The 19,165-nt window shown below is 44.6% G+C and overlaps 1 protein-coding gene across 1 annotated transcript in view; it reads right to left on the bottom strand.

The window, feature by feature from the left end:
• Positions 1-1,774: 1,774 nt before the first annotated feature.
• Positions 1,775-19,165, bottom strand: part of SNX18 (sorting nexin 18) — a 38,971-nt gene continuing 21,580 nt past the window's right edge. The window contains exon 2 of the mRNA XM_066602735.1: positions 1,775-2,534. Coding sequence (XP_066458832.1) covers positions 2,281-2,534 — 254 coding nt within the window. The 3' untranslated portion in view covers positions 1,775-2,280. The remainder of the gene's footprint in view (positions 2,535-19,165) is intronic.

Here is a 19,165-nt window from a genome sequence, read left to right as displayed (position 1 = left end):
GGGAATGACTGCTTACTGCAGATGACAAACCATCATCCAGGTGACCTTGTTAAATAGAAAGTTCTGTACTGGAAGAGTAAGCCCAAGGCCAGTTTCAGATGAGCGTATGCACACACGTCCGTAATAAGGATCTGTAAACGGGGGATCTCACACGAACCGGTTTTAATTGCGGAATCCTTGATTACCGTTCGTGCAGAAGATCTGCGGGAAAATGTGGGCACTGAAAGCTTGTACTTTCGATTTTTCGCTCAGACTCACAGGTACGAATCGGGTATTCCATGAGCCGAAGAAAAAGCGCAGCATGCTCTACTTTAGTGAGGATTCCACACGGACGGCCCACATTAAAGTAAACGGATTCAAGTGTTCCGTCACCCATACGAAATTAACATTGCGCATGAGTGGCGGAAATGCTCGCAGGAGAAAAGCTGGAGAGGAGAGGAAAGGCAAAGAGAGGAGAAAAAGCTGGAGAGGAAAGGAGAGGAGAAAAAGCTGGAGAGGAAAGGAGAGGAGAAAAAGCTGGAGAGGAAAGGAGAGGAGAAAAAGCTGGAGAGGAAAGGAGAGGAGAAAAAGCTGGAGAGGAAAGGAGAGGAGAAAAAGCTGGAGAGGAAAGGAGAGGAGAAAAAGCTGGAGAGGAAAGGAGAGGAGAAAAAGCTGGAGAGGAAAGGAGAGGAGAAAAAGCTGGAGAGGAAAGGAGAGGAGAAAAAGCTGGAGAGGAAAGGAGAGGAGAAAAAGCTGGAGAGGAAAGGAGAGGAGAAAAAGCTGGAGAGGAAAGGAGAGGAGAAAAAGCTGGAGAGGAAAGGAGAGGAGAAAAAGCTGGAGAGGAAAGGAGAGGAGAAAAAGCTGGAGAGGAAAGGAGAGGAGAAAAAGCTGGAGAGGAAAGGAGAGGAGAAAAAGCTGGAGAGGAAAGGAGAGGAGAAAAAGCTGGAGAGGAAAGGAGAGGAGAAAAAGCTGGAGAGGAAAGGAGAGGAGAAAAAGCTGGAGAGGAAAGGAGAGGAGAAAAAGCTGGAGAGGAAAGGAGAGGAGAAAAAGCTGGAGAGGAAAGGAGAGGAGAAAAAGCTGGAGAGGAAAGGAGAGGAGAAGAGAAAAGCTGGAGAGGAAAGGAGAGGAGAAGAGAAAAGCTGGAGGAGAGATCTTTTCTACCGAGCGGATGTTACACTGTGCATATGCGTACATCCATGCGGAAAATCACTTGCATCCTGCTGTGTTTTCAAAAAAAACACTGTTAACAAGCACATACATAGATTTACATTAGCTCCGTATAGTGGTCCCCAAAACATGAACCGAATACGCTCGTCAGAAAGTAGCCTAGGGGGTTTGTTTACATTAGTTATCGATTTCTGCTCCGTTGTTGGAAAAGGGAAACAAACTAAATTAGCGTTTCCATGTTTCTTCATTGTGTTTCATTTCAGTTTTGAAAATGGAAAAAATAGCACATTAGCCAGAAAATAATGGGGTGTAGAGGTGGGGGTGGAAACATCCGCGTATACATTTTATCTGTCTGCTTCAACAACGGAAGAGAGAAATTGCAATCAGTTTTTGACACTTTTTTGATCCAAAACAAGAAGGAGATCCAGGAGGGAGACGTATAAATCCTTCCTTTACATTTCTCATTCCCTTTCTGGCTTTGGATCGAAAAAAAAGGGAAACTTTTTTTGGGGGTGGAGAAAAAAAAAACAGTGTAAATGTGTAAAAAGTATAGAGTGTGCAGAAGTTTTCTAATGGAATGGACATGAGGAAGGTAACCCCCCTAACCGTGACATCACATGCATCCCTCTCCTGTGATAAAATATGAATTTATTACTATTTAAAAAAAAAAAAAAGTTTGGGAAGGCACAAGGATTGAATAATTGCTCAAGTAAAGTTCTGTAAACGGAGGATTTCATTAAATCCAGAATGTTTAACCAAAAAAAGGCAACTGATGACATCATCTCATAGGTTACGTAGTCCACTGGGAGTATGCTCTGTTATATAGTTCAACGGTAAGGCAAACGGCATACTCGGTACTCCTGAACAAAAAGGTACAATGGTAGTGTAAGCATAGGTAATAGACTTTAAATATGAATGCGCTATGCTGGATCTATGCGGATTACGAGTCCATTTTCTTTTTTTTTTTTTTCATCACAGTATACTAAAAAAGAAGTGTACGATCATTCGTGTACCACCGCCAATTATTGGCCTCACGTTGTTTCTTTCTTAAGATGGGTGACTAAAAACTCCCAAAAACTTTTAAACCTCCCCAAAATAAGGAGAAATACGTTCAGGGTGGGTGGATGGGGTAGACTAGACTGCATCATATTTCTGTTTCGCCTCCTCCAACTTTAGCGTCACTTTTTGGAAGAAAGTTATCTGTTGCTGTAAGAAATGCTGCATTTGTGACTTGAAGTCCCGCACACGGATTTTGTGAAAATGTTGGATTTCTGCTAAGGTGGCATAAGATATAATGTTACAGCGTTCTTGGATTTCGTTAGCTTTTTGTAGCTCCATCTTGCCCTCTTCAATGTGCTTCTTGCTTTCGCGGACTTTGGTTAGCGCCCCTATGATAAAACAGAGAGGAGGGTTATGGTGTGTGCGCCATAATACAGGTCATTAGAAAGAAGGGAACTTACACATAAAATAAGCCAAGTTACAAAAATGTGTGCTTTACCCTTACTGTGAAAGCTGGTGATGCTACCAATCTTACAGAGCTTGCATGCGAATTTCAGTGGGATGGCCTAATCATACGTGGACCTCTACCGCTCTCCCAAAGGCAGGTGGCTGGGCAGAGAGACTGGCAGTTGGATTAAGGGAATCAGTGCCAACACAGATATTCCTCACCCGGTAGCACTCCTGTAATAGTTCATCTAGGCACCGGCATAGGGACTACAGAGATAATCGGGAGATTACTCTATGGGGGAACTGGAAAAATAATTAAAAAAGGTTAAAAGTTAAAGTGGTCTCCAAGACTTACTACTGAGGATCTATCCCCAGGAGACGTCACCAATATTTGATCAACGGGTGTCCGCCACTCAGGATCCACGGGCCTGTTGATTAGGGGGTTCCCAAACAGTGGATCCCGATGAACTACTGATGACCTAACCTAAGGATATATCATCAATAGTAGAAGTCTTGTGGAACACCTTTAATCTGATTATTATTAGGACTCATAGCAGATTCCTCCCCCGGATTACCATGCTAGATTACTGGGACTACACTGGTACTTGATGGTTCAGCAAAGGTGCTGTTTTATAAGGATAACCTTGGTCCATATATCTCTTTTTATGATCTAGGTCGGTTCCCAAGCTCAAAACCCTCCCTGTATGAGCTAGAATTAATAGATGCTCCCGGTCTGGTAGACTGTCCTTGTGTTACATGGCCGGCCATTCATTTGATTATCCAGCCATGTAATGATACATATAGGGAAAGATCTTTCTGACGGCAGCTGTAAAATGCCCCTTAAGGTGAGAGGAATAGTTTATATTCTTCTCATGTCTGTACCCAGTTTAGGGCACTTTTACACAGGCCAAGAATGGACTGGAGGCAGAGAATCACCGATATGAGGTCTACTAGGCGGCACATCTCCTTTACCCTGGAGCAGCTGTGCCGTGGACCTGCCATCATTCTTATGCCGGCATGAAAGACCAATCAATATTTGCTCGTTTATCGATCGATAGCTTACATATTTAGACAAGCCTATTAACGGGCAAAAAAAAAGACCGTGCCCAATCATCGACTGGTGTAAAATGGCCTTTAAAGGAAGTCTATCCCCCACTGAATGCAACCAACTGAATGCCCAATGATATGAAGAGGTATAATGGGATCTTATTTTTGCCTGCTCTAGACTGGTTTTTGGGACGTGTGCTATATACAAGTGAGTGTAGCACAGTCCGATGAGCGTTCCCGCTGTGCCTGCAGTCCAGATGTATCCCTGCCCATTCAGTACTTGGTGACGTCTCCAGCTTCACCCGCTAGAGCCATCATATATTCAGTGTCATCGAGCTTGTGTCACACTTCGCTCATCAGGTGCGTGAGCTGCGACTCTTTCTCGGCTGGACTGACATCATGCGCACGAGCCTGCTCGCTCAGTGTGGCACAAGCGCAGCGATTCCCGATCGCAGGCAGCCTTTCACTCATCGGGGACACCGTGCAATACATCAGAGATCGCCGTGTGCTGTGCCCCTTGGCCTTGTTCACACAGTGGAATCTGATGGAATCCACACCCCAATAGTATGGATAGGATTCCATGCTGTAGATCCACAAGCGGATTATAAAGATGTTGCAAATACAGTGACCAGTAATCTGCATTGGGCTGATTTCAACGTGGGTTTATAGCAGTTTCCCATGCAAATCTCCAGCAGAAGTCCAAGGTCCACCCATAAGAACGGGGCCTTAAGGTGAACTTGTCATTACCTATAAGCACCATAAAGTTTATGGCCCTGCAGGACAGCGGCTGCCGAGTCTGGAGATGTGTTTTTTATACTTAGGCCGGCTTCACAAGGGCGGCCCGGATCCCACATGCAGGATGCCCACAGTGGATTCCGGCTGTGAGCCCGGGCCGGCGACCCCGCGTACCTGAATTTTCTGTATTGTGTACGACAACGGCGGCTCGCCGTCAGTCATGCGCAGTACAGATTTTTTTTATTCTTTGACCATTTGTATTTCCTGCACTGTCGCACAGCAATGATGTGGGTACACGTGACCCATACGCAATGCTTGCGGTTCGCTGCAGATTCCGCCCGTGTGAAGCCGGGACTAATCTGTGCAGCCAGTGCATGCGCACACCCAGGGAACGATATGTGTACAGAGGTGGGTCTGATGCACGGACCGCCCAGCGACTGCTAGCACTGACCGAGAGGGAACAGGGAGCTGGGGAAGTATAAAGAATAAACCTGGACTCCTTGGTCCTATAAACCCATAAACTTAGTTTAGGATACTTCTAGGTTCCCTTTTGTGAGGGTTATGAACATATTAATGTATATATGTATGTATCTTTATACGTTTCCGGAGGCTGTAGGCCTAAATTGTACACTCTATTCTGTGTCCTATGACATTAAGCAGAGGTGTAATCTTAAGTGTCCATCATGTCTCCAAGATCTTGTTTATCTCGTTACACTGATCAAAAGGTTGTGAGGAATGCTTTGATCATTGTCTGCTGTCTAGGTCCAGACACGATGTCTACATACAAACAAATAAAGCATTGTTTATAGAGAAGACAAAATTATGTACCAGTAAAACAGGTCGACCTCTGTAAAGCAGTTCAACCTCTGATACGCCTACTATTTTTTGTATAAGAAAGACAATGTACACAATAAACTCAGATTGCTTTAAGACACGACCGTGATGCCTGTGTCTATTGCTTTCTCATGGTGGCTGCCATAACCACCTTTGATTTGGAGCCCCACAGCATATTAACGTAACATGGAAAAATCCCTATCAGTAATTGGCGCCCAACGTGGGGCTTGATGGAACAAGAGGACCACCTACACCTCGAACCCCCCCGGACCCAGATGGGATAAGGAGCCACTCGGAACCACGGATTGACAAAAACTGCGCAGTAAGGTAAGGTTTTATCTTGCCACAATCTATCCGTGCTTCCTGGCTGCTCCTTTCCTGTCCGAGGGGTAAGAAGTGCATGCCTCTTATAAATCTTCAAGCTTTTTAAGAATTCATATGGTGGGCTGAATATGCTGTGCGGGTGTTTAACTGTTATTGTCTTTATTTGTTACTTTGCATGGTCAGTGTACAGAATAAGTACAGAATATGAAACCCTCTTGCCGATCTCGGGAAGGCATGGTATAAATTGTACCAGGGAAGCCTAAAATTTTCAGGGGATAAAATCCCTGAATGGGAGCCTCTTATAGGTATAAGAGAAGTAGTTGAGACGGGGGGAAATAAGCAGGGTTGGGAAGTACCGACACTTTTAGACAAGTGAGGAAGTACTGACACTTAAAAAAGTACTGACACTTTAGTAACTGACATGCAAATGTTTTTGTCTTTATGTGTGTGTATAAATGGAAGGACCTGTATGAGAGTTAGACTGTGTTATATGGTGTGTACTGTCCGGTAACCAGAAACGAAATGAAGCAAAAATGACCAAATGCTGAGCCAGACCATAGGGGGTGGAGCTAGGTGATGTAAGGAGATGGGAGGGAAAAACAATAGGAACAGGTCTTGCTCCACCCTACACACAGTCCAGCCTAGGTGAGAAGTGTGTCTCCATTTTAAGTGGATGTTGGTGTATATATATATGTATATTGTGGTAATGTATAGAGTGAAGGTCACTCTTAGACTCCATGTTAAGTCTCTCACTTGAACAAATGGAGTGACCAAAGGAGGGGCATCTAATTTTATTCCTGAGACTAGTTGTGTGAGATAATAGCCCAGGATTACCACAGTGTATATATGTATATACAGATTCGTGGAATATGTGGAATTCAAAAATATTGAGTTGTGTTAATTTGAATATTATTGAATTAAGATATTAATATGAGATAATTGTGTACTTGAAACACCTGATAAGTACTTTAGTCAAATTAATAGCAAAAGTTCTATTTAAAGTGTATCCCATTTCCAATTAACAACAGTATTTTATTTGAAGAGTGTATAAAGAAAATAATAATAAAAATAATAAGCCTCTTGGTGTACATAAACCGCCAGCCATTGTCCATACTGCTGGTAAAGAGGATAAGGTGCGGAAGACTGCACAGAAAAATAGTGAAACAAACAATTGTTTTATGTGTGTGAAAGAATAAAAATTATAAGCCTCTTGGTGTACATAAACCGCCAGCCATTGTCCATACTGCTGGTAAAGAGGATAAGGTGTGAAGGATGGCTAAAGAAATTGGCAAATGAATATTGGTCCCCATCCCACTTATTAGGGTCCCAATCAACTACAGTATGAGCCTTTTATAGTGTCTTACTCTCTATAAAGCGTAGTTTGAACTAAGTCTTGCTCCTTGCAGCAATATATATTAATAGCGCTGTGAACAGGATTACGCAGAGAGTAATACACTAGTTTGTTAAAAAGGAAAATTTTGATAAACTGATAGTTGAAGAATTTCTTGTGATAATCTGGCACAGTGTGAAAATGTCGCCTTTTAAGAAAATCCGCAATAGTACGAAAATGTCGGTAGCTAAGAACAAAGAAGTGTCCGATGAATTGTTAATTATGCCAGGGTGGAATAAAGCCCCCTATAATATATTGGCCGCTGAGTGGTCGCAGTGTGGTGAATATCAGTATGTGGGTAGAAATGGGCATAAGTTGTATTGTGTTTGTCATTGGGTAGCCTATTCTGAGCAAATTGTGTAAAAACCGCGGTACTAAGAGTTTTTCTTATCTATACATAATTCGCTCATTATTGGAAGTCTGGTGTACAGTAAATACAATCCCAATTTCTACTTCACATATTATCAGTCCGTATAGGAATGAATAAAACCCCCCCTTAGTGAGTGTGAATTTGCAGTTTTTGTAAGGTGGGGGCAAGTGAAGATGGTCACAGGCAGTGGAACCAGTTATACAGCTATTTGTCTGGAGAAGTTTCTGTGTTCTATAGAAGATAAGATACATTTCAAAGGGTGGGGGGTACTGGGCTTTAGAAGACCTACTTGTCTTTGCAAAGAAATCTGAATTAAGAATTGGTTATATTTGGCTACACAGGAAGTATGTTGTATTATATATATATATATATATATATATATATACTGTTCAGTAGCTGAAAATGAAATGAGAAAAGAATTCAAAGATGTTCTCTCATTGTCGGGTTAGTTCCCTCTTCCATCTTCACCCCCTCCTTCATCTCAATTCCAACCGTCTCCTCCCCACCCTATGCCAAGTCATCCACTCCAAGGTCAAACATTGGACTGGAGGGATGGACCTGCTGGCATTGTGGACAACAGAACCCGGATTGGAGAGAGAGCTGCCCTGCTTGCGGAGCTCCTCGGTGCAAACCGGTTATGCCTATGCTCACTAGATCCTAGGCTAGTGAGTGGAAGCATGAGAAGGAGGACAAGGAGGAGATGCAGGAGTATATGTAGAACAGGGAAGGCAGCGGGAACTATAATCTAAAATTATGTGAAAGACTATTGTGGCACAGATTGGGATAAAATTAAACATAGAGAATTGAGAAGTGGTAAAATATTTTTAATTTGTCTGAAACATTGGGAAAAAAAGAAAAAAAAATTTGAGAGAATCCTCCTTGTCTCTTTCTAATATCACACAAAGAGAAGGAAGAAAGTGTAAAACAATTCTATGCCCCCCTTCAACAACGTTTGTCAGATCTGGGATATAGGGGCATAGAAGAGATGGGTAAACATGTACTTAGTATGGCCTTTGTAGAAGGTCTATTGAAATCCCTAAGGTCATAGATAATAAGCCAGAGTGGAGACAGTCTGAATCTCCGGCCCCTTTTCAGACAAAAGGGCATTTATGTAACTGTCCTGCAGGCTTGGACTCCGCCTGAGGGGACTGTGCTGTTGCAATATGTTAATGACTTTCCAGCTTTGTGCTGAGGATATGAAAACATGTCAATCTGCACCCATTTCTCTTCTAAAATTTTTTTAGCAGAAAATGGCTGCAAGGCTTAAAAAGGAAAAATTACAGCTTTGTAAACAAAAGGTTGTTGTCTAGCTCAAGAAGGCAGACATCTCACAGAACGACGCAGGGCTGCAGTTCAAGCCATTTCTGTATCTTCTTCTGCTGCCAAAGCTTCGCACCTTTTTGGGACTTGTCTCATACTGCCGTCCCTGGCCTTTCATGCGACAGCAGTATTGACGCAAAAACATGGAGGACGTCCACGGTCACTTGGGTATTACTCCGGTAGCCCGAGGAGCCCCCTCCTGTGTCTGTGCGGTGGCAGCAGTACAAGTAAGGGTTGACAAGTCTTCTGAGTTAGTCCTGAACTACCCCCCCTAGTGGTTCTCACCCCTCATGACATCCAGAGTATACTTACTCAAGTACAACCTAAACATCTGTCTCTAGCTCGTCAAATAAGGTTGCAATGTGCTTTGCTCATGCCCCCCCTTTAATATTTCTTTTCAATGGTGAACCCGGCTACTCTTCTTCCAATCGAGTATCCTGTTTCAAATGGGGGAGGGGGAGGCATAGGTGATCAAATGGGGGAGGGGGATGCATAGGTGATCTATGTATTACAGATCAGCTATTTTTAAAAAAAAAATTTTTGCAAATAAGAACATGATCTATTTGGAATAGAATATCAGCATGATTGTCTAGCATTGATGCAACAAGATAGTTTAAGTTTTAAAGAGTTATTGAAACCCCTTGTTAATACATATTTTGAGTTGTATTTTATAGATGGTACCAGGGTGATTGACGACTCCACACCAGATGTTCACACAACAAGATCTCTAAAAGCAGAATGCCTCCGCATGTCTCGGTACAAGAAGCGGAACTGAAGGCCCTCACTGAGGCGTGTAGAGTGACAGAAGGTAACCATTTACACTGACTCCTGGTATGTATTCGGCATAGATCATGGTTACGGACCAATATGGAAGGCCAGACATTTTTAAACTTCTGTAGGACAACCCATTGAGAATGGTGTAGCAGTACAGAACCTTATGAAAGCCCTACTCCTACCAGACAAAGTAGCAATCCTGAAGGTGAAAGCTCATACTAAAGCCAACAGTGCAGAAGCAAAAGGCAACGCCCTAGCAGACTTCAGCGCAGACAGCGGCCCTCAAGCCGTGGAAGAAAGAAGAAAAGAAGATACTGACCGCACAAGTCAGAGACTATGATTTGGACTTTGATAAAAATTTGAACACTGATGTACTAAAGACATTACAGTCACAAGCCAGCAAAGAAGAAAAAGATAAATGGACTAATATGGGAGCAGTAGAACAGGGTGGCGTATGGCAAACAGTCAGTAACTTGCCTACCACGATCCCTGTACCCCATGATGGCCCAGCTGATCCATGGAAAGACTCACCTATCGAAGGCAGCTATGTTACCTACGCTTGAGAGAGAAAGGGTTGCCCCCTGGGTTCTTTGTAGCTGCTACATCATTTGTCCAGTTTTGCATGAGCTATGCCGTAAGCAACAGGGTAGAAGTAAATTGACCACAAAGGCACTTGCCAGGACCACTCTACCCATTTCAGGGATTGCAAATTGACAACATTCAGCTCCCACGTGTTGGGAAGTATGAATATGTGCTTGTTGTTGATGTTTTTCAGGTTGGAGGCGTACCCTGTTACAAAAGTAAATGAGCAGGTAACCGAAAAGAAGCTCATGAATAAGGTAATCTGCAGATACGGGGTACCAGAGGTAATCGAGTCAGATAGAGGTACACATTTCACAGGTGAAATAATGCAACACTTCATGTCTGCCCTGGGTAACTCCCAGGCATTTGACACCCCTTATCATCCACAAAGAGCCAGAAAACCATTGTGCATTATAATATTTCTCTTCAGGCAATGAAACCCTGCACCAGAGGAAAACGAAAATGGTATGATACCCTATTAGGGGGAATTGGTACAGGTGTAGGGGTTCTAAACTCTATAGATTTAGAGGTGATGAAGAATAAAATGGCTGGGGTAGGACAGGATGTTTCTAGATTGATAAATGTTCAGGCACAATGCATGCCTTCCTTGTTCCTCCCCCGATGTCTTGCATTAGGATATGATAAGGATGTATTAACGCTTTTTAATCTGGTTTTGCGGTTTAAAAGGATTTGTTTGTAAATATGAGTAAATTCATGAACTATACACAATGTAGCCTGCAATATGTATATATGATTCACGAGAGGGACAAAGCAGTCAGATGTGATGACAAATAATGAAAAATTGTGGAGAAATATTTTCAAGAATGTAATTCCAGTAGCATCTTGGATATGGCCCCGGGGCTGATGGTGTAGAATGCTCTGATGAGTATAGCACTGGGGAAATGACTTTATGATGTAAAGGACACAAGCCTGATGTGTAAGTCTGTAGTACTACCTGTGGTGTTCGGACCGCCTCTATATGCTTTACAATATTGGTTGCCCAAGTTCACAGGTATGATGATTTATAGTGAAAATAAGAAACACTGGATGGCCTAGCATGCGGAGGGAGTACAGCCGCATATGAGCCATGTTTCCAGCAGCCTTCAATCAGCATATGTGATTGGACGGTGTTACCTGCTTCATCTATATGCTGATAGAAGTTGGCCCCCAATATGTATATATTCTTTGTTGCCAACCGAACTAAAACCACCAGTATGTATAATCTCACCACTCCATTGTCTGGATGTCTACAGAACATTTCGGTGATACATCGGTTTACAGAAACTTACACATTTTTGCCAGATGCTAAAGCAACATTAAGGTACTACTGGCACCCAGATGCTATCCCTATGACAACTCTGACTGTATCCTTGGGTAGAATTGTAAGACTAATGATAGATACTGAACACCTTTAAAAGCATTTGGATGTTACTAACCTCTCCCTTATGGAATTAGAAAAATGTATGGGTAGGAGATAAGCTAGTCAGCCTAGGTACTAAGATCCAGGTAGACAGAGTATAACTGGTATGATATTTTTACTGAATGGTCACCTATTGCAGGAAAGATGATGGATTTTATGTTTCACCCTTTACTAATACTGTTTCTTTTGTTCATTCTTTTGAGTGTTTGCAATTTATGGACATTCTGTGGGATACGGAGACAAGCAAATTATCTGGAATCGCTCCCTCTACGATATCGTTAAAACAGTCATACGTAAAAGAGCAACAACAGTGGGGATCCGGCGAAGAGGATAGAAAGACCGGCGGGGGTGGCTTAGCACCCTTGATAGTACCACTACAAAGGCTCTTTTCAAGATGGACTGTTTCAAATGGGGGATTGTGAGGGTTATGAACATATTAATGTATATATGTATGTATCTTTATACGTTTCCGGAGGCTGTAGGCCTAAATTGTACACTCTATTCTGTGTCCTATGACATTAAGCAGAGGTGTAATCTTAAGTGTCCATCATGTCTCCAAGATCTTGTTTATCTCGTTACACTGATCAAAAGGTTGTGAGGAATGCTTTGATCATTGTCTGCTGTCTAGGTCCAGACACGATGTCTACATACAAACAAATAAAGCATTGTTTATAGAGAAGACAAAATTATGTACCAGTAAAACAGGTCGACCTCTGTAAAGCAGTTCAACCTCTGATACGCCTACTATTTTTCGTATAAGAAAGACAATGTACACAATAAACTCAGATTGCTCTAAGACACGACCGTGATGCCTGTGTCTATTGCTTTCTCATGGTGGCTGCCATAACCACCTTTGATTTGGAGCCCCACAGCATATTAACGTAACATGGATTTATCCCTATCACTTTCAAAGGCAGCAGCTGTTATGCATCCAGTCTGAAAAGGCTTTAGGTTCAGTATGAAGCCAGACTGGTACTGTGCAGACGAGGTGAAAGCAGCTTTGCGGCAGTCAGTCTGCGGCATGTTGCTTGTAATTTTTCCATCCATCCTTCTATGTGGTTTATTTCATCCCCTGAACACACAAGGACTGGAAGCGGCGAGGACAGTGACTGGTGTTCACAGGCTGTAGCGGTGACTGAGTATACGAGATGTAGCGCTACAATGTCTTACAGGCGTTATGCAACAATAAGGCCCGGCACATAGTTCATTAGAAGGCCACATTACCGTATGGGGTGAAGTTCTCCTTCAACCATAATCCCAATTTTTATACAAGTACACAGCTGCTGTAATAAAGCATGTACAGGGCGGCCTCCGAACCCTCCGACATATATAGCCACAGCTCACCGCGGTTAATCTGCAGTCCTACACAGCTATTCTTATTCTATTCTAGACATAGCATAAAACAGGACCTCTGAATACCAGCATGCTTTATACAGTGCTAGGCATGGTCCTAATTAAATATATCAAAGCAACCTTCCAGTCAAGAGCTGAAAATTGCTACGCAAGTCCGTACCTACCTGCTATATAGTTTTTCCTCACATCTTGCTGCTTTTTAGCTTGGCTGTAATAGGACAGAGCTGTTGTCTGACTGTAGTTTAGCTACATTGCCTGATCTGATGTAGTCTGGGAAACACCCCCTGTCTCATCATTGGTTCATGCTGCAGAGGAGGCAGGAAGGGGGTGTGTCTCAGACTAGTTACACTGCCTGATCTGATGTAATCTATAGTCACAGATCACAGCTCTGTCCTAACAGAACTGAGCTAAAAAGCAGCCAAGGAGCAAGATCTGAGGAAAAATACATATAGCAGGTGATCATCCCCTGTGGGTACTGATGTCAATACCCACTGTAAGCTCCGGAGTGGAGGGCCACTTGAACACCCCACTGGTATCTGGGTGATAGCCTGCTCGCGTGTCCCAACCTCCTACACATTTACTAAGCAACCAGACAGGACGATGACATAATACTAAGGTATAAGGTCAGGCTTACTGACTGGTTGAGGGTCCAGTGGTGAAGAAGCTCATAACCCCTCACACTTTGCTGGGAAGCAGAACAATGGGCGGCGCTCCTGGTGAAATCACACGCAAATACATCTACAGCGGGATATCACCCGGGTCGGAGGATCCTTGTACACAGGATGATTGTTGAGCGCTAGAACGCTACTTACACGGAACAATTTATGCACAAAATTTGTTCAAATTAATGAACTTGTGCAATAATTGTCACGCCTAAATGCAGGGCCATCGTTTACTACTAGTTTACAGTTCGCCGGTCACTCACTTTCAAGCAGCATAAAAATAATCGCTGACTTCCCGCTGAGTGTAAACTGTTCCCTGCGCTCAGCGGGCAGCCAGCGGTGATCCGCCTGTCTAAACGCTCTGCACGAGTGCCAGCAACCCAGCGGTGACGTCAGCGCTCACACAGTAGTTTACCAGAGTGTCATCCCGTCTAAATGACACATTAGTCCCCTTAATGATTACCAGTCCTGGGGTTTCACACAGGAGCGATAATCGTTCAGTGAATGAAGGTGGAGTGCGCCAAAGATTGCTTCCAGCCGTCCGCCTCCTAGACAGGCAGTTGCTCCTAGATGAATGACTTCCTGTGTACACGGGCCAATTGGCATTTGATAAAATGACAGTCAGCGCTCAGTCACCAATGAAAAATGGAACGATTATAGTTCTATGTAAAAGGGCCCTTAAGGGTAATTCTACAACAGCTCCATCTGCCCATCAGTGAAATTGGCGCTCGTTTGTCTGGCCTGCATAAAGACCGATTTAGGATGCATGAGGGAAAAACTAATCATTCACAGTTCCACGGTAAGACAGGTTGCCGACAATGAGGATTATTGGTGCGGCATGAAATATGCCATGACCCGCTCAACAGTTGGCTCGCTCATTGGGGATCGGTGGCGCCTTCACACGTCCCAATGATTTAACAGACTCTAAACGTTCTTGCCTGATCATCGTCTTATGTAAAAGAGCCCTTGGGCAGGATGGGGAAAGGGGGGTTGGTTGTCACTGAGTATATAAAAAGCCTTAAGAACTCCCCCATCCCACTGTGAGTCTGATCCTTGTCTCTTCTATAAAAGGTTTCTATAGACAGAACAAAGTTGGGTTTTAAAATGACCGATGTGCCTAACAGCGGCCTATTACTATCTGCCCATGAAAACACTTGGTGAGGTGGCGGTATAGCCATAATGCAGCATATGTCAGCAATTGACCATAAAAAAAATAAAATGAAAAATATATGGTCAATGAGCACTGTGTACCAAGAAGTGAAAGTATTACTTCCATTATTGGACCTCGCGGTCACGTGACCGCCGGGAGCACTCTATTAGAACAAAGCTGCAGGTCCTAGCAGATAATAGTCACTAATAAGGCTGATCAGTGTCATTACAGGGGATGTTTTCCCTGTAGCTGGGGCTCCTATGGATGCCCCAGCTACAGTGGAAAAGTGTCAAAGAAAAAAAAAAAAGATGACCATGTGAATGCCCCCCAGAGGTCTTATATGATGCCATGGGGGACATAAATAGTAAAATAAAATAGTTACAAAAACAAGTGGGAAAAAAAAAGTTACAGAATAAAATAAAAATATATACATAAAAAAGAAAAAAATGACCCAAAGCCGATGCCAACCAAAACAGTCTGCGCCCTGTAATCCAAAACCATGCATTTCTATATCAAAATGTCTGAAACAAAATGAGGAACTCATGCCCATAATATATTTACGCTAAAATAAAGTAATTAAAAAAAAATACAACTATAAATGTTACAAAAGGTTTTTTTTAGCTTTTTACCTCCAATAAAACTAAAAACGGAAAAAAGTTAGGGCTAATTCCCACAGGCGGATTTCCATCTGCGGCGTTGCCCCGCTGCTATTAAGTTCTATTGAACCTAATAGAGCAGTGCTCACGGTGCGGAATTTCACCGCGGAATTCTGCACCGTGAAATCATACGTACTCACCCACGGCATGTTCTATTTTGGCGCGGACGGCTTCCATTGCAGTCAATGGAAGCCGTCCATTACGCTATCTTCTGCTGTGTAGCACAGCGGAAAATAGCGTGAAGACGCTTCCCCGCCTACCGGCAGCCACGCCGTAAGATGCGGTGGGCGTGTCATGTGACGCAGCTGGCGCGTCACATGACCCTGCCGGCGCGTCATCGGCTCTACTGCGCATGCGCGCCCGAGCATCATGCAGGACGTCGGGCGGCGGATCTGCAGGTAAGTATGGGGTCTCTGGGGGGCGCCGTGACGGGCTCTGCTGCGTTATTCCGCTTGCGGAGCCAGTCACGGCCGTGGGCACTAGGCTTTAGAAAAGAAAGAAGAAAAAAAAATAGCCCTAGATATGGGGGGGAAAAAAATAGAAAAAAATTGAAACAAAAATACTTTTGGTAGCTAATTGAAAAAAAAAGTTACAGCAGTAAAACTACCACATGGGCAAAATCCCTAAAAATTGTCTGGTCCTTAAGGGGTTACTGGTGACGCACGATATAGGAAGGTGCAGTCTGCAACAATATAAAAAACACATGCAACCCCCTGTGAACAGAAAGATACAATTTTGGCCTCGGTTGGGTGACCCAGCCTACGACTACTCATGGGGACTTTCCCTGTGCATATAATGAACGTGTTCACACAGTGTGAAGCTAATGACTTGGATCCACAAAGTTTCTATGATCGTGACAGACTCCCAGGACAGGCGGAGTTGTCATCAGACTCCCAGGACAGGCGGAGTTGTCATCAGACTCCCAGGACAGGCGGAGTTGTCATCAGACTCCCAGGACAGGCGGAGTTGTCATCAGACTCCCAGGACAGGCGGAGTTGTCATCAGACTCCCAGGACAGGCGGAGTTGTCATCAGACTCCCAGGACAGGCGGAGTTGTCATCAGACTCCCAGGACAGGCGGAGTTGTCATCAGACTCCCAGGACAGGCGGAGTTGTCATCAGACTCCCAGGACAGGCGGAGTTGTCATCAGACTCCCAGGACAGGCGGAGTTGTCATCAGACTCCCAGGACAGGCGGAGTTGTCATCAGACTCCCAGGACAGGCGGAGTTGTCATCAGACTCCCAGGACAGGCGGAGTTGTCATCAGACTCCCAGGACAGGCGGAGTTGTCATCAGACTCCCAGGACAGGCGGAGTTGTCATCAGACTCCCAGGACAGGCGGAGTTGTCATCAGACTCCCAGGACAGGCGGAGTTGTCATCAGACTCCCAGGACAGGCGGAGTTGTCATCAGACTCCCAGGACAGGCGGAGTTGTCATCAGACTCCCAGGACAGGCGGAGTTGTCATCAGACTCCCAGGACAGGCGGAGTTGTCATCAGACTCCCAGGACAGGCGGAGTTGTCATCAGACTCCCAGGACAGGCGGAGTTGTCATCAGACTCCCAGGACAGGCGGAGTTGTCATCAGACTCCCAGGACAGGCGGAGTTGTCATCAGACTCCCAGGACAGGCGGAGTTGTCATCAGACTCCCAGGACAGGCGGAGTTGTCATCAGACTCCCAGGACAGGCGGAGTTGTCATCAGACTCCCAGGACAGGCGGAGTTGTCATCAGACTCCCAGGACAGGCGGAGTTGTCATCAGACTCCCAGGACAGGCGGAGTTGTCATCAGACTCCCAGGACAGGCGGAGTTGTCATCAGACTCCCAGGACAGGCGGAGTTGTCATCAGACTCCCAGGACAGGCGGAGTTGTCATCAGACTCCCAGGACAGGCGGAGTTGTCATCAGACTCCCAGGACAGGCGGAGTTGTCATCAGACTCCCAGGACAGGAGGAGTTGTCATCAGACTCCCAGGACAGGAGGAGTTGTCATCAGACTCCCAGGACAGGAGGAGTTGTCATCAGACTCCCAGGACAGGAGGAGTTGTCAGACTCTAAGCCGCTGCAGTCGGTTTGCACAAATCTTGAGTTGCAGAAACAGTGGAGCACCTGGTGGCCCAACTGGCTGTTCCTACAAGTCCCGACCACCGTGTTCAGCCAGGCCATAACCAGAGATCGCTACATCAAACAGAAGTTCATGGCATATCCTGTAGATATGCCCGAGTCTCAGATGGAATACCCCTTTAAGCATTTCTTGTGAACCAATAAACAAGTATCGCCAACTTACAGTCATATGAAAAGTGATACGGAAGCGTCAGACGATCTTAAAAGTAGGAGAGCGCAGCCACAGATCTGGCTGCCAGATGGACTCATGTTCCTTGTGAGTAAGCAAGAAGAGCATCCAAAGGTGACGAGGAGGATGACGCAGATAAAAGTCTGCAGCGCCGTACGGAATTTACACATCAGCAGAAGAGGAAACGTTATACATAAGGGGCAGAGCAAAAGGGAGTCGCCCACAGATAGATTTCACTCAACTGAAGCGATCCTAAAATGATTAATCCCAGCACTACTTAAAGGGCCACTCCGGCAAAACATTTTTTCCGTCCCCGCCCTCTCAACCGATTACCTGTCACATTCTGGAGGTCTCCTATGTATACTGCAGTCACTTCCATGCAATGCAGCCTCCTGTCTGATACGTATTAGGCACCATTTTGATGCGCATTTTCCTCCCTGCTCACTTTTTCTATGCTCTGCTAACACTCATATGATGCATTAGCACAGCCTCACATGACTAGTACCACCTCCGCCTGCTGGGAGGATGCTGCCATTGCCTTCTGTATTCTATATTCACCTAAATAAAACTAAAGACCATAATTATACAGTAAGAAGGCTGAGCTGTGATCTCCATTATAACTGTGATCATCAGTAACTGTGGCAGGAGTATCTGTGCCTCCTCTGAAGAGCTTGTGTGGTAGAGTACATGTAATATCACACAGGAGGTATACAAAACTGAGAAACTGACTTCTAGAGAGAACATAAAGCCAAGTAATTCTCAGATGGGCAGGATGAGATCCCATGACCTGAGGAGAAGGACTCCAGGAACAAATACCCAAGGTAATACTAGCCAGCCTATATATACTGAGGGGATAGTTACATAATGAATGAAAACAAACATTTCACCAGAGTGGCCCTTTAAGATCATTGCTTACCCGCTCGGAGATTTCCTTCACTTCCTTTGAAATGAGTAAAGTGCTGACCCTACATGCTCTGCCAGCGCTCTATTCAGAGTGCAACCCCCACAGTGACAGGATAGCGGCACACGGGAGCCCGGCGGGGGCTCAGCGGTGAGACACCTACCGATCAGCAAGTTAACACTGCCCTGTGGATTGGGAATAACTTCAAGAGACAAACTTTAATCCAACATCCGACAGTCCCAAACATGTCTCCTCACTACCGGCACGTAGGACAACGCGACAACTGTAGGAGGTGACATTAATGTACGAGTATCACTATGTGAAGTTAGATAAGCCTAATGGCACGATTCTTCGAGCGAACGCGCTGGTGACATAATCACAGCATATCATCGCTGAGAATCAGGACCTTCTCGTTCAGCGCCTCACATTCCTATGTAAAACAGTGGGCGATCAGTGCTTACACGCAACGAGAAGCCAACGAGCCGGCGCCGATCCTTATGCCGGCTGAAACTGAGCAACGGACTAGATGGAAACAATTCTCGCCCGACGTTGGGGCGCTGGCTTGCATTTAAACTGAACGATTATTATTGCTCACTTTTGTTCAGACAGTTTTCGGAACGCCAATAGTTCTGTCTAAACGCACTTTGAGGCCGCTGACACGCAGACGTAAGCGCATATACGCCGTGTATAGGCATCCAAATATAGAAAGGTTTAGAATTTAATTCTGTCAATTAACAAAATGCAAAGTGAAAGAACAAGGCATTGTA

Source organism: Eleutherodactylus coqui, chromosome 5, assembly GCF_035609145.1.
Source record: "Eleutherodactylus coqui strain aEleCoq1 chromosome 5, aEleCoq1.hap1, whole genome shotgun sequence".
Lineage (NCBI taxonomy): Eukaryota > Metazoa > Chordata > Amphibia > Anura > Eleutherodactylidae > Eleutherodactylus > Eleutherodactylus coqui.
This window is presented reverse-complemented; position numbering and strand designations above follow the sequence as displayed.